The 15,883-nt window shown below is 41.7% G+C and overlaps 1 protein-coding gene across 2 annotated transcripts in view; it reads right to left on the bottom strand.

Annotated features, from left to right (window-relative positions):
• Positions 1 to 15,883, bottom strand: part of ATP1A1 (ATPase, Na+/K+ transporting, alpha 1 polypeptide) — a 30,981-nt gene extending 15,098 nt beyond the window's left edge. The window contains exons 1-8 of one of the 2 annotated variants that reach the window (XM_012000827.1): positions 15,707 to 15,883; positions 5,848 to 5,958; positions 5,121 to 5,180; positions 2,477 to 2,680; positions 1,728 to 1,841; positions 1,208 to 1,342; positions 962 to 1,079; positions 281 to 549 (exon numbers count right to left, since the gene is read on the bottom strand). In XM_012000827.1, the coding sequence (XP_011856217.1) occupies positions 281 to 549; positions 962 to 1,079; positions 1,208 to 1,342; positions 1,728 to 1,841; positions 2,477 to 2,680; positions 5,121 to 5,180; positions 5,848 to 5,958; positions 15,707 to 15,718 (1,023 nt within the window). In that variant the 5' untranslated portion in view covers positions 15,719 to 15,883. Of the gene's footprint in view, positions 1 to 280; positions 550 to 961; positions 1,080 to 1,207; positions 1,343 to 1,727; positions 1,842 to 2,476; positions 2,681 to 5,120; positions 5,181 to 5,847; positions 5,959 to 6,431; positions 6,617 to 15,706 lie in introns of those variants that run through there. The other variant, XM_012000828.1, reaches the window with a different exon arrangement.

Genomic DNA, 15,883 nt, shown 5'->3' with positions numbered 1-15,883 from the left:
ATCCCCCTACTTGATCCCAAGTTCTTCTCCTTTCTCCACTGCACTATTCTGGACCACGTGATAATTTAAAAGCAAAATGTATGCTTTGGGGTTATCTTACGTATAAACAAATGCTGAGGTTTTCTCACTGTCAAAACTCACCATATGATGTGGCTCAAAAAAACTGTATCAAACATCCAGAATAAAACGTAAGTTGGCAATACCTTAGAATAGGATAGCAGAAGAATGTAACATTCATGCAAGCTGATCTGAGTCAGGGTGACCATCACCTGCCTCTTACCGTGACAGTGGCCAGCAAACCTTCCGGCACATTGGCTACGATGATACCGATGAGGAAGATGACAGCCTCAAGCCAGGTGTACTCAAGGATGAGAGAAAGGATGAAGAAAGACACACCCAGGAACACAGCCACACCCGTGATGATGTGGATAAAATGCTCAATTTCTGCAGCAATGGGGGTCTGGCCTCCTTCGAGCCCAGAAGCAAGTGTGGCAATTCTTCCCATCACAGTGCGATCCCCAGTGTAGACAACAATACCACGTGCGGTGCCTTAAAAAGAAGGGGAGGAAGAACTGTACCTAATTGTATCTAACCTGAAGGAAGCCACAGATTTTACACAATTACATAGCATGGCTAAAAAAGAAAAAGAGTTGACAAAAGCACACTTTTAAGGGCTAGACTTTTGGTTGTACATGCTGCTTGGCAAAGGGACTTCTCTCCATTAGCAGGACAGCAGCTCCAACACCCATGCCAGACTGGTGTTGTTGACAGAAGAGGCAGGTGGAGGGAAGGGAAACTGCCACAAGGTTTCCTGCCAGCTAGGAAAACACCTCTGCTCTGTGCTTGACACAAGTTGTCAGAAATGGAGCCAATAAAACAAGAGATTGTGCCTATGGTTTTGATTTTGTTAATGCCCAAGAGAAATACCACACAGTGCTCAAAGTGCCAAAAAACGGCCTACCTTCAACACAATTGGTTGAAAAGAAGGCAATGTTCCTTGTCTCCAGGGGGTTTTCATTTGTGAAATCTGGAGACCTAGTCTGGGGTTCTGATTCACCAGTGAGTGAGGAGTTATCCACCTGTATGTGAGGAAAAGAAGAAAAATGTCATGTGAATACACTGCCTTATCATGGGCTACTGTACCCCTCAAATCCAGCTGCCCAAACAGCAGAGTTAGCCATGAGGTTTGTTAAAATAAAAGACCTACCTTGCAGCCATTTGCAGATATGATTCTGAGGTCAGCAGGAATTCGGTCTCCTCCTTTTACTTCCACCAGATCCCCAACCACAACATCCTCTGCATTTATGCTCATTTTCTCACCATTTCGAATCACAAGGGCTTGCTTTGGAAAGGAAACCATTTATACCGTTAGTATACCAACAAAGAGAAGGTAGTGTCCAAAACAAGAAAATAAAATTAAGAATGGTCTATTATCCTAATTACCTATACTATTCACTTTTTTATTTACACAAGTTACAAAAGCTTGCTCACCAGTTTAAGAGATATTGCTGTAACAGTGTGCCTGTATTCAGAGTTTACACTGAAAAGAAAGGCTACCACTTTTTGGGGTAGAAGGAAAACAGGTTGTTTTGGGGCGGAGTAGAAGACATCCATCTCTCTGATGGAGTCATGTAATATTTGAAAAACCTTAACTTCACACTAATTCACAGGCTGACATGCTTGGGGCTGTCAAGTCATCCACTGGGGAAGGACAAAGTGTCTGGTACCTGAGGGACCATGTTTTTGAAGGATTCCATGATCTTTGAACTTTTAGCTTCTTGATAGTAGGAGAAGCAACCAGTTATGATGACAACGGCTGATAGCACCACACCCAGGTACAGCTGGAAAAGAAAAGACAAGTTAGGGCCCGTGGCTCTACACAAGAATTAGGGGCATTCAATTAATTTTTTGACTGAATAAAAAACAGATTTTTAATAGAGAAACCAAGATTTCAGAAATATAGAACTCATGTTTTCTTATTTATCCTTCTAAAGACCACATAGAAAGGGTCAGAAATGGAGTCAGTCACACCAACACTTGACCACTAACTGGACTTTTGGAAATGTTCTAGATGCATCAGTTTCTCCTGCTTTACAAAACAAAGATTGTTTTTCAACCAACTTGTGGATTTTGAAAAATGGCCACCAAGCATTTCTGGACAGGTGGATGTGCCAACATTAATGCTGTGCTCTGCCATCCAGTGGGTGGCGGCCAGGGCCTGAGCAGAGCTGCCTGCTGACAGCAGCACATGCAGGTGGGCATCCCACATGTAAGAGCATCTACAACGTGGGTGGTAGAGAGAGGAACTGGAAATGAAGGAAGAATGGATGGGCCTCGAAGGCAACAGCTGCTGACACTATTCCTCAGTGTTCATAACCATTAAGTAAAGAGTGGTAATTGAGAATAAGTGGGAGACAAAGACGGAGAAGATATCTGATGTGTACTACAAATCCATGTGCTGAATTACAGAACTTACATTATCATTTTGAGGTTCCTCTTCTGTAGCAGCTTGGATGCTATAAGCCAAGAAACAAAGAATCGCTCCAATCCACAGTAACATTGAGAACCCCCCAAAGAGCTGCCGACAAAACTTGATCCATTCAGGAGTAGTGGGAGGGGGAGTGAGGGCGTTGGGACCATCTCGCGCCAGGATCTCAGCTGCACGAGCAGATGTTAATCCCTGAGAAGCAGTGGAATATAAATAAGGCAAACTGTACCAGCACTTACAAGCCAACATACCTATCTGATAGCTGGACAGCTGCAATAAGGATTTAAGGAAGAAACAAAATGTCCCAAGCTAGAGAGCCAAGGTAAAACCTAGCAAATTCCTCCATGAATAATTCTACTGATGAGCCAGCCTCCAAAGGGTTCAGACAAACAATATGCCCACGTTTCCCAAGGAACCCGTAACACCCAGATTAAAACTCTTTAAATTGATCCATCAATAAATTTGAATTCAGCCTGGTTTCTTCTAAGTTTTAGATCAAGGGATTAATGCCAAATTGCATTTCTGCCAAAAAGGTATCTACTTTCACAAATCCATTCAGTTTTGCAAATTAACAGCTTTGAGTTTTCTATGTATTGATTCTGTGGGGAGGGGAAAAAAACCCCTCTACAAACATCAAAGGAGAAAAAACTTCCTGTAGAAATCCGTTGGGTTAACAGCCAAGTTTTAAATATACAGCTTGATTCTTTGCTTGTCTGGCAGGCAAGGGCTTACCTCCATGTGCATTTTAGCCAACTCCCAATAAACCTGTTGACTGAAAAGTACTCACTGGAAAAATCTACTAAAGCCTGCTATTTTTCTAATGGGTCTTAAACCCAAGATTCACTGACAGCAGGCAATTATATATAAGCTCTCATTAAGAGAGGAAAATATGATCACTTTTATACTCTCAAAATATCAAGTCAAAAAAAATAAAATATTTTTGTCTAAAGAATCTATTTATCTGTATTTTGTGCTCATGTTACCAAACATTTGAGTGCTATCTACATGCCAGGAACTGAATTCAGTGTTTTAATTAACTTGTTTAATTCTCATGACAATCCTTTTTAAGGCATTATTAACCTCATTTTACAAGGAAGGAAATAGACCCACAGCATTTGAGTAATGGGCATAGGTCGGAGAGAGCACACTTCATTAAGACTCTAATAAAAACCTAAGTGAGATGTGAAGTGGCAACAGAGACTGCCTGGCACACAGTGAGCAGAGTCACTGTTGGCATGTTGTTCTGAGTCGAGTCGAGGCCTCCTCTTGGAGCTTAAAGTGCCTGTGTCAAGAAAAACGCTCTCAAACCACGTTCTTCTCTACTCTTTCTTTTTTCTTTTTCTTTTTTTTGAGACAGAGTTTCACTCTTGTTGTCCAGGCTGGAGTGCAATGGCGCAACCTTGGCTCACTGCAACCTCCACCTCCCAGGTGTAAGCAGTTCTCCTGCCTCAGCCTCCCGAGTAGCTGGGATTACAGGCACACACCACCACACCCGGCTAATTTTGTATTTTTAGTAGAGACGGGGTTTCTCTATGGCGGTCAGGCTGGTCTCAAACTCCTGACCTCAGGTGATCCACCAGCCTCAGGCTCCCAAAGTGCTGAGATTACAGGAATGAGCCACCGCACCCGGCCTCTTCTCTACTCTTACACCACAACAATCAACACAGAAGATGACTTCTGTGACCAAAGGTGTGGCGGTTTCTCCCCACCACCAAGATTTCCTCCAGTTCAATTCCAACACTATCTACCTGGAAAATCAGAAAGGTGGAACAAGATTAGAGTCTTGCCTTGTGGCAGGTGAAAGGAGGGCAGGAGAGAGATCCTGTTTCTTGAAGCCTGACACCGAGGTCTAACACACCCAACATTATAACAAAAGACTGTAATAAGGGCTAAGGGAGTTATGAACCAGGAACTGTGGACAAAAAACAATATATATCAGAACACCACAGTACCCATGGCTCTTGATGCCTTACTGAAAAAATACTACATATTGGCTTGCTATTCAAGTTATTCCCAGACTTTTCAGTGATTATCTGGAAATAAGACATGCTTAGACTATTTACTTTTATAACATTTGTTACACATTTAATGTCAAAATCCTCTAGATAACAAGGATACATAACGTGTATTTTATGAAAAGGTTTCTTTAAATTTTGTGCAAAACAATTTACAAATAAATGATGGAATAACTAAACAAATGATAGTATAACCATAACACACTGCAACGGACTAGCTGGGAAAAGTGCAAAAATGTGAACTGTTGAAGATTCAACTAGATGAAATATTCCACTGAATTTAACAAATGTAGAAAAATAAAGGGAAAATGTATCATCAAAAGGTCAAGGCATAAGCATGGCTTTGAAGCCAACTGCAACTCCTGGTGTTCCCACTTACTGGCTCTCAACTACTACAAAATAGGGAGAAGAAAATAACATCCACTTTCAAAAAGTTTCAGGGAAAAGAAACAGTAGCATATAAAAGCCCAAGCTCTGTGCATGTCACATAGTAGATACACAGATGTGTCTGTCGTTTTCTTACTAGAGCCCCTGAAGTTAGACCTGTATGCAATACAGGGGAAAGTACAATACGGAAAACTAGGATTTTGTACAACAGCCTTCAAACTAGAACATACCCGGCTCAAGTCTGTTCCATATTTACGATGAAGTTCATCAAGGCTAAGTTTATGATCATCCTAAGGGGAAAAAAAAAAACAGAAACAAAGAAAATAAACAGTGTAGTATAAAAAAATGACAAAAAAATAGCATCACTCATTACTACCATTAAGCTTATTAAACGAAGTGCAGATGTTTTCTTCAGTGCAGAAGTTGGTACACTTTTCACCATCGCTTCGTGGCTTCACAACCATACAGCTATCATTGACAGCTCTTCACTGGAGAATGGCTGAAGCTGAGTGACGGTGGCCCATTACTACTTGCCGCAACACTTCAGAGAAACCCAGCAGCTCTCAGGGATCTAGTAAAACCTTATCTGCCTTCTCTGATGACTAGGTCAATTCTAGACAGGTTAAGTAGATGGAAGCTTCCTTAGCCTGGAGAGGCTGAATTTCCCAGTGTTTGATATAATACAGAGAAAAGCAAAGACTCATGATATCAACCTAAGTTCCTTCTGTTGATCTGTGGTTATGCCAGAGTGACTGCATTAACTTTTCCTATCCTCTAACAGCTTTTAAAAAGAAAATGTTCAATATTAACCTCTACGACAAGATGAGATCTGTACAGCTGCTATGATCTCTTTTAATATAAAGCAGTTCTTTGACTGAAGAATACAGTGAGGTTTGCGGGATTAAAAATCATGGATTTTTAATAAGGATGGAATACAATATTCCTCCCAGTACTTACCATAGAAACTTCTTTCTTCAGTTCATCCATGTCCCTGTCTTTTTTGCCCTTTTTGCCCTTTTTATCACCTTGTTCTGAAACAGCTGCAGGCTCATACTTATCACGTCCAACCTGTAGCAGAATATGGGAAAAGTAAGGCTATGAATTATGACCTCATCTGAAACTGAAAATTCTGGAGCAGGGGATTTTGGTAGTTTTTAAGGTAGTCATAATTTGGAATAGTCATTAAGATAATAGTCAAGAAAATGTATGCCCGTATATTGCATACTACATAAGCAAAGCAATCTACTATTAATACATTGGCTTAAGATACATTCTCTCCATCCAAGAGCATTAAGACCAGTGGGAAACTCTTAACACCTCTGAAGCCACCGGTAGGCTTCAGAATGGCCCTGCCAGCGCCACTTCCATTTGGGGTTAATGAGATTTTTGCTATCAAAATCCCTATTCTGCAGCCTTCCATCTTCCCTACTGAAAGACTGAAACTAACTTTACATTATTAATTTAGAGTGCAATATTGTGCTTACGAGTCCGCAGTCTCAATCAGACAGGCTTGAGTTAAAATCCTGGGCTTTACCACTTACCAGCAATGTATCCTTAGGCAAGTTACTAACTCCTACATTTCAATTTCCTCTTCCATAGCATGGAGACAAAGAATACTGCCAACCTCATTTTGTGTTTTTAAGGATTAAAATGATACAAGACATCTAAATGCTAGTACTTTTATATTATTTATATTCTTTGCTTTGCAAATACATTATTACATATCAAATTTAAATATCTTTAGTGCTTACATAAGAACACTCACCTTTACCAGCTTCTCATATTAAAAAGTCAGCCTAAGACTCCTTAAAATTCTTTGCATAAGAGATTAAAAAAAAAAAAGGGAGCCCCCACCCCATTCTGTAGCCTGAAAATAAAACCTCCAAATGAAAGTCTCTGGAAATGTTTTGACATAAGCAGGATGTAGGAAAAGCGTGTGCATTATCACATAATTCACAGGATCCACCTACGCCTCTCGAAAACTGGAACAATTTTTAAAGAAAATGTTGATTCTATAGTTTAAATTTAGATTGTTCCACTCCCCCACCCCTGTTGAAAATCCTTGAGCTTATCTACACAAAGCCTGAACTTGGTGCTCCAAAGCTGAGAGGAGCAGAAGAGCCCCTTGTTCCAGACACCTCCCCCTGAAGCAGCCTCCCACAACTACAACTTAAGGCCAAAAAGTAGACATTAGCAGTTTTCTTAAAATGCATGACATATGGTGCTATTACTATTATTTTGTGGTTCTCCCTTACTCATTTCTAACTTTCCTAAGTGCCTTACCAGCTACTAAAGCAGTAATTAGTAACTCGTGTCCAGATTGTAATTTTATTGTGCTGAAATCAAAAAAGAAAATCAAAAAGTCTACGTGTGTTTCAGTCATAACTAATATAGTTGCAAATAAAATACAGTGTTCACTTAAATTTAAAAATATGCTCTTAAGACTCCAAGGAGAAATCCTTCTCCAAATTCACTGGTGTGGCCCCCATGTAGAGACATATTATTTACCTTTTTAACTTCTGTGGTCACGTGTGCAGCACTACTTGACTAATAACTTCTTCCAACTGGGTGGGTTCTTTAGTTTCTATCTTATCTATTAATGAAGCAGGTCTAAAGATAGTCAACATTCTTGACATTCTCTCCATTATGGAGCAACCACATTTGTTGGTGCCTCTTTCAGTACAGCTCTTGGTGCCAGAGTTTAAATGCAAAATAGTAACACATACAAATGGACAAATAAAACAAAAAGGAAAAGGCAAGTCATCTACCAGAAAGGAACCACAGCTAAAGTAGTATTTCCTTCATACCTTTAATGAGAAAGCACAACTCTTAAAAACCATTTTAAAGACATTGACTAAGGATCTCTGAAAGATTTATGTGACCACTCTGTATTGATTTCTTTTTTTTTTTTTTGGGATGGAGTCTCACTCTGTCGCCCAGGCTAGAGTGCAGTGGCACGATCTTAGCTCACTGCAACCTCCGCCCATGGGTTCAAGCAATTCCCTGCCTCAGCCTCCCGAGTAGCTGGGATTACAGGCACCTGCCACCATGCCTGGGTAATTTTTATATTTTTAGTAGAGACGGGATTTCACCATCTTGGCCAGGCTGGTCTTGAACTCCTGACCTTGTGATCCACCCGCCTCGGCCTCCCAAAGTGCTGGGATTACAGGCGTGATCCACCGCACCCAGCCTGTATTGATTTTTAAAATACAGCTCACAGATTCTCTCTGAGCGAGTTGAATATCACTGAAATATATTTAAATAAATGAAATAGTTATAACCCCTCAGCTTCATCATCTGGATGCTTTGCTTATTCTCAGACTTCCAGTATCTTCCACTCCAGAAGAGAGAGGATTACTAGAGCAGCTAGGCTTTGAACACGTTCCAAGGTTTTACCCCCACTTACAAAATAAATGTCTTGCCCATAGCTTCACCACTATCAATGCTAAAGTTAGTTGGGAATCTAGATTCCCTAATAACTCTCCCTTTTCTTTATCCATTCATGCTAGGTAAGGCAAAGTTTTAAATGAGGCCATTTGTGAGTGAGACATGGTAAGTATTAACAAGTGAAACTGCTTTTTCTTCTAAATTTTAGTTTTTTCACTAGGCAATGTGTGTCTAGAAGAACCAGGCAGCTTATACAATTTAGTTCTTCTTCACAAGTAAAATAATAACTTAATATTAGCTTACCCTGGTGGGAACCAAATATTACCTAAGTCCCTATCAGTCTCAATTACCGCAGTCTCAAAGCTGCAAAATTCAGAGTCAGGGAGTACACACTGGGTGAGATGAACACTGGTAGAATCAGGGCAATGTTTCCTTATTATTTTTTAAGGCATTTGGGAAAAACAAAGGTCATGGGAAGGGTGAATGATAAATACGGCATTTCCTCGATCAACTACAGTGACCTTCCTGCTCATCTGGGCATTGGGCACACACTTCTACTTTTTCAATTAGAAAGTTCAGGTCACTTCCACCCTCCCAGAGGACTGGGAGTGATTAATCCTCACTCTCACCATATTCCATGTAAGGGCACCCCCGCCCCTTTGAGCATCTCTGAGGAAAGGTACAATGGAAACTCAATGGATTACACCATTCTCTAAAGGGCCACTCATAAAAATGAAGTTGGGTTATGGTTTTTTCCCCCCCTTCCATTCTAATTTAGGAAGTGGAAAGTCACAGCAAGGGCAGGGGTTTACCCACGGTGACAGAGCTTAGCACAGCGTCATCATTTCATCCTGTGCTTCCCATGGATTCTATCCTCTCAAAGATTAACTAAGCATTTTGCTATTTGATCTGGGTAGAGGGAAAAGGTGCCCAAGAGATAAGAAGATAAAATTCTTGACAGGAGGAACCAAGGTTAAAACATGTAACAAGGTTCACTCACTTAAAAACATATACCGGATCCTCACAAGTCCTCACAATGAGTGAGACATCCCCAAGACCTGCTAGAGCTAAAGATGTTCCTTCCTCTTTTTTGGCAGTTAGCCATTTAATAGGGACAGGGTTGGGGATAGATATGACAGATGTAGAAATTATCCCAAAATAAGCAGGAGCTTCCATCCCAGAGGTGTATTGCTTGAGGTCTGTATAAGCTACAGCCACCACCAAAGGCCTTCATACCCATCCCAAACACCAGCCTCCAACAGGGCAGGATGTGAAGGCTTTCTCAACCTGCATTTTCCCCACCATATCAGCACAATGTCCCGTGGCCAGCAGGGAGCTCAGAATTCTTCAGACTTCTGAAATTCCTGCTGAAAAAGTCTAGAGGGTACTTGAAAGTTCAAGACCCCCCCCCAATCCCTTCAGACAGGTCTGCTAATGGTGTTGAGTCTGTCAATTTATTCTAGTGTTGCCACATGCTGGCTACATGACCTTTGCCTGTCGGCCTCAGTTTCCTCATCCCTAAAATTGGAATAATACTTGGTATATAAGAACCTAAAGAAGGCATTTTCATAGTCTGATTAGTCAAGAAACCATCAACTCTGAAAAATAAAACATCTAAAAACTGGACTATTTCCAAAGCCCACAAACAAAAGCTTTTGACTGGCAAGAAGGGCCAGGACAGCAAAAGGAAGTGCCCCAAATGCAGCCCATTTCAGAGATGCCAAGAAGACTGTAGAAATGGCACCTCTGGACACGATGTGGCAAATACCACTTTAGCAGGGAAGTTGTGTGATGGACTCTGACCCTGCTGGTTCCCTAGAGGCTGCCAAGTCTGGGTTCCCCTTAATATAATAGGTATGGGGGAGGGGTGCTTTCTCATTTTCCTGGACGATACATTTTTAAATCATCCAACAGCATTGTGTATGTAAAAGTATTCGCAAAGCACTACACAAAGGCTATTTATTATAACTTGGTCTTAATTAACATATACATTACTGCCATTTTTCACTTTCTACAAAAATTCTTTTCAAACCATTGAAGAAAAAACTCCTTTGGCATTATTTTTCATTTGATCTTATCAGTGAAAACTTAAAGAAAATAACAGTCAAAAAAATGATCTGGCCCAGTTTATTACATCTCCATTTGCTCCTAAGTGACTAAGTAGTTTAGTTTATGTGCAAGGAATTGTGTAGCCAGGGAGTGGAGGACTAAGGGATGGCCGGGGTTGAGGGAGGACACTGTCATAGTACCATGGCTGCTATCCAGTCCCAGCAGCAGCACATCACTGCAGGAGCAGCAGTTCTCTGCAGAGGAAGAGGAGGTGAGCCTGAGGGGCCACCATGCCTTCATATTCCTTCTCTTGCCCATCCAAATAAGCATGCTGGAGAATATAATTTACCAAGGCCAAAGCAGTAGGTCCCTTTGTGAACCCAGTTTAGTATATCCAAACTTGGGCAGCCCATCAGCCAGCAAGGGTCAAAGAACAGTGACAGATCTAGCCAGCAAGTTCCCTCAACCCAAAAGAAAATGACTTGACCTTCCTCCCCAATCTGCCTGCATGTCAATTCTTAATGAGTCTGACAGCCTACCCTACCTGCAGTAGTACATATCCATGATCATTCAAAAAATAAAAATTCTAGAAGGTGTAAAGAATCAGTGCAGTTTAGATATACTTTTGTTTTTACAGTTATTAAGACTCAGAAAAAAACTTCAGTTTCTTCAATGGAATATTCTACCTGTACATTAGGCACATGGGTTATGAAGGGTTAAAACTTTCTGCTTATTCCTTAACTCTCCCTATTTGCTGACCACCTTACCGCCTTTTTTTCATTTTACCAGAGTGCTCTGGTTTGAGACAACTGATTAATAATCGGCATATGCGTTATGAGAGGACCAGAACAATTCCCAGTAAGTCCTGATCACTCCTCAATTAGTACCCTGAAGCTTAGGCTAGGAAGGAAAATGACTGCCAGGCTGAAAAGGATAAAGGCTGTCCAAGGCCCTAAAGAAATGTCACATGAATTGAAATAATAAAACAAATATGGTGCCATGGAAGCATCACATGGAAGATAAAAGAAACACACAAGAGGATAACCCCCAAAGTGCATTAGGGACCTGCCCCTACCTGGTAACAGACTAGAAAGAGAAATCACAGCTCACTGATCCACACAGCAAGGCCCACTGAGTCATAAAATCTTACACTGATTATCAGGCCCCCAAACAATACAAGTCCCAAAGACAAAGCATAAGCTACCATGAATCAACTTGTCATATCATCGAGGCAGCCAACAGTCATTACTAAATAGGGTTTGAATAAAACCAGAAAGAGATCACGTGCAGATATATTTCAACATAAGTCACAAAGGAACTAGTGAGTGAGGTCTAAAACCAGATAAAAAGATTCACTGTAAAGTCACAAAGGAACTAAGGAATGCGGTCTATTGGTGAAAAATCCCTTTGCTCAGGACCCAAATAAAAACCAAACCAAAGAGAAAGTGTAGGGTAAAGGGTACTTCTTTCCTAACACAATCTGCCATCCAAAACACCAAATAAATACGAAGAACTTCTTGTGGATTCCTGACAACAGTTTTCAGCACAACTAATGAGGTGAGTCATATGCAAAGAACAGTCTCTCTCTGACTCCAGCCAAAGAATACACACTTCCTCTCATACACTCAATTCATAGCAACGTGAGAAAGTTCAGACCTGACTAGGTTCCATATCCTTCCTCCAAAATATATAAATGAAGGAGAGTTTTTAAAATGAGTGAGTAGGTTTTACAGCTCTCTCTACTGCACATTATCATGTACTAGACATGTACTTTCAGTGTAATCTAGAATTGGACAGCTCTGGCAGGGATGGGAAACATTTTGCCTGGTGTTTTGTCGTCCAAACCCAGCCACTCTGATTACTGTGAGCCCATCTGATCTGACACTCGGGTTTCTTCTTCTAGCCTGTTGGCTGGCAGAGAGCCCTGGGCAGCTAGAAGAAGTCAGCACAGCACAAATGTTCAGGCTCCCTCTCATCACAGAAGGCCGAAAAGCCCATTTTATTTTGCAAGACTTGGAAAACGTAAAAATGATCATCAACTGCAAACAAAGTCCTTCACCTGAAAAGTGAAAGTAGACAGAAAGATGCTATTAAACAAGAGATTTGCTTGTTGAGCAAAGATAACAGTTGCAGTAATCAACTGACACCTCTACTTGACTTTCCTATGAAGGGCAATTAACATTATTTCCCATTATTTTCAAATCTTAGTATGTTCTCACGGTGAAGGAAAAAACTGCTCTCTAATTTTGAAAGGGCTAATGACTTACTGACGAACAGCAAACCCAGTCTGTAAAGATTTGATCTTCTCTTGGCTCTAATTACTGTACCTATGTAAGCCCAATAACAATAGCCACAACTGAGGCTGGCACGGCACTCCTTCCATAAACATAACATAGATTACTTCACTTGATCCCCAGGATGAGCATTCTATCCAAGAGCCAGATGAGAAACCGAAGCTTCAGGGCTTTTATTTTATTTTTTAAACCTGTTTGTTTTTGAGTGAAGAAACCAATTTTACTTTACCATACAAAATCCTTCAAAGCTATTTCAGTTAAAGCCTTTCTTATTCTTAAGTTTAGATATATTTAAAAGAACATAGCCTGATTTGAATAGAAAGTCACTTATCTGTTCATGTGTTGCTAAAATAATCAGAAAACAATGACTGAGGGTACTGGAATGGAGCATGGATGAGTGCCAACTCTATTGTGCTATAAAATGTTGAATTCACTTTTATTTTTAAATGCAATTTAGGAATAACGTTCCCAGAAATCTGTATATTTGAAGTGTTAGTCCTCATCTGGACAACTGGATTTTTAAAGGCATCTTTTTTTTTTTGGGCTCTCAGGTTTACCACTCTCTCCCCATCTTCCCAGGTTTAGGAGGCAGGCCTCCCCCTTTCCTACCCTCCCACCTGAAGGTGAGTCACTAGAGTGTTACAAGCTTACTGGCAGGGAACACTACAAATTAACAAAAAGTAAGTTACCAAAAGGGGATACACCCTTATAAAAGGGTACAGAGGGTACAGAAAGAACCCAAGAAGCAGGGAACTGTTACACACTGAACAACTGACAGGCAAAGGGTGAGGCACAAGTGCTCTCTCCTCCCCCTAGCTCTAGGCACTAGTTCTTCCTGTAACTGCTCCACTAGCTCCCAGCCAGGCCCGGGCAACTTTCCACTCTGAGGCCTCTGCCTTACAATACTTTTTAAGTCTAAAGTACTAGCTTTATAGCAGCCAGAGGAGCTTTAGTCACACTTTCAAGCTGAGCTCCAAAAGGGCAGCTGATAACAGTACCATACAACCAGGATTTCTGCTGACATGTGCATCCCCCACTGCCACCTTCACTGGAACCTTTTTTCCCTGCCCCTCTTTAAATCACGACTCATCAGCTATGATTTATCTTTTAGGTAACTAATATTCAAACTAAATCCAGAATGTAGTGAAGGACCTGGTGAGACTCCCTCTCCTCATCTTTTACACACTTGAGAAAATAAACTTTCCCACATTTCTCAACAGTTATGGTGTGTACCTTTGGTGAGTGAAACAGTTGCGGGTGGTAGGCCTAGTTGAAGGTTTAAGCCGAGTCATTGGCAATAAAACCCAGTAAGAAAAAAAGGGACAAAATCCTATTTCATCCAGGAATGATTCAGCAAGAGCTGTTCTTTCATTTTCTTACCAAATGCTTAGGAACTAGACTTTTAAGGACATATAAAACCACCTGAAATATCATCAAAAGCTAGGCCACAAAGGGTATTGAGGAGGAGGGGAAGAAATTTACAATGACCTTAAAAATTAGTTGCCAGCACAGGCTTCCTGGTTAACCAATTATCAGCAGGGCTTTAGTCACCACTCCACCCACATTTTAATCCCCATGTGGAAAAATCCCAACATGAAATATTCTTCTGAACATTTGGACGATCACAATAAGTCACTGAGGACAAACACACGGACAAACACACACACAAACACACAAGTAAACTAATGTTCAATGTATCAGAATACTCAAAACGCTAACTACCACCCAGCAGCCAAGCAGCTCATTATCCCAGTGTTCGCAGCTGTAATTTAATCTTGTGTTTGCTAGCCACTATACATTTTGTTGTAAGACATCTGGGTTTAAGCTCTAACTATTCAGGTGGGTTACTACCGCATCACTACTGTGCATGTGTGCCTGTGTGTGGTTAGAAAAAAGACATCTAGATACGTGGGCATAACTTAATTACCCAAACCATCTCTATGGCCTATTAATTCAACATCACAAATACCCCAGTTTCATCTGAAGAATAAGTTTTGAGTTCTGTATAAAGAACTCAATGTTAAAGAGTAAATGTATGTTCAGGCTTGAGGCCACAGGCTGTTCAAGAATCAGGGACGCCTGGTCTGTCACTAGTTAACCGTTTGACCTTGAGCAAGTCACTTCACCTTCCTAGGCCTGGGGCACACATCTGTGATCTCTAACCCCCCCCCAAATTAGCTCAGGAAGTAAACTTTTTCTTTTTTTTAAGGGAGGAGAGACAAACAATGAGCTTTAAAGTGCTTGTTTACAGAAATGACCAAGGGTTTGATGGTGTGGTAAAAGCACAGGCCACTAACCCAGTCTCCATCAGGGGAATGGAGACGCCCTGCACTCCGCTCTGCTCTCTGATGCCACTTGACCTGGACCGGCCCTCCACGCTGTATGCTTTTAAAAGCAAGGCGAGTTGTGCATTTCCACTTGTGCCTGTTCTCCCCACCAGGTCCAAGCCTTTCAATTATCTCCTTCAAAACTCATTTAGAGTCCCCAAAGAGTGCAGCCTCCCTCTGCTCCTGTCACTCTGTCTACACCCAGAAGCCTCAGGACCTTCAAAGACCTACTCAGTGTCTGCACTGTGCTAAACCCTGGAGGCAACGGAGTGTATTCTCCCATTTGTATTCTCATGACATGGTCACTTTCAACCCATGAATTCCGAGGTTATTTTATGTAAATTTTTCTCAACTGGACTTTGGCTCCTTTGGGGTCCGGGACCCAGTCTCCTGCAGTAGCTACGGGTAATCAAGTCTTCGCTTCAGAAATGCAGGAAAGGGGCGTTGTGATGATATTCCCACCACGCTCCGCGCCGCTCTCCAGCCCCAAGACCCCTCGTTTCCTTCAGGAACCGCCCTTTGGTGCTTCCGCGACGCTGGAAACTGGCAAAGCATTCCTACCACCGTATTGCCTGCAGCCTCCAGTCCTTTTTCGGGTTTATTGTACCCTGAGGCCCTGATGGGTCTGCCTATCCTTCAGGGCTCGTCCCTTCAAAAAAAATCTGCACGCCTCTCCCCACCGTCGGATGACAACTCCAGTTGCCATCGGTGCATCCTGTGTTTACGGAAAGTGGCCCAATAAAACCCTCAAAAGTATACCTTAAAGGCCATCTTAGGGCAGTGAAGACACACCCTTTCTGGCACCAGCCCGCCCAGCCGGCTCTGCACTCAGGAGAAGCCAGTTTTTTCCTTGGGGGAGGGCGGCCGCCTCTGCGCGGAGCCAGCTAAGCCCCAGCGCCTCCAGGAGAAGGAGCCCCGAACCCGAAAGCTGCCCCC

Source organism: Mandrillus leucophaeus, unplaced genomic scaffold, assembly GCF_000951045.1.
Source record: "Mandrillus leucophaeus isolate KB7577 unplaced genomic scaffold, Mleu.le_1.0 Scaffold64, whole genome shotgun sequence".
NCBI classification, from domain to species: domain Eukaryota; kingdom Metazoa; phylum Chordata; class Mammalia; order Primates; family Cercopithecidae; genus Mandrillus; species Mandrillus leucophaeus.
This window is presented reverse-complemented; position numbering and strand designations above follow the sequence as displayed.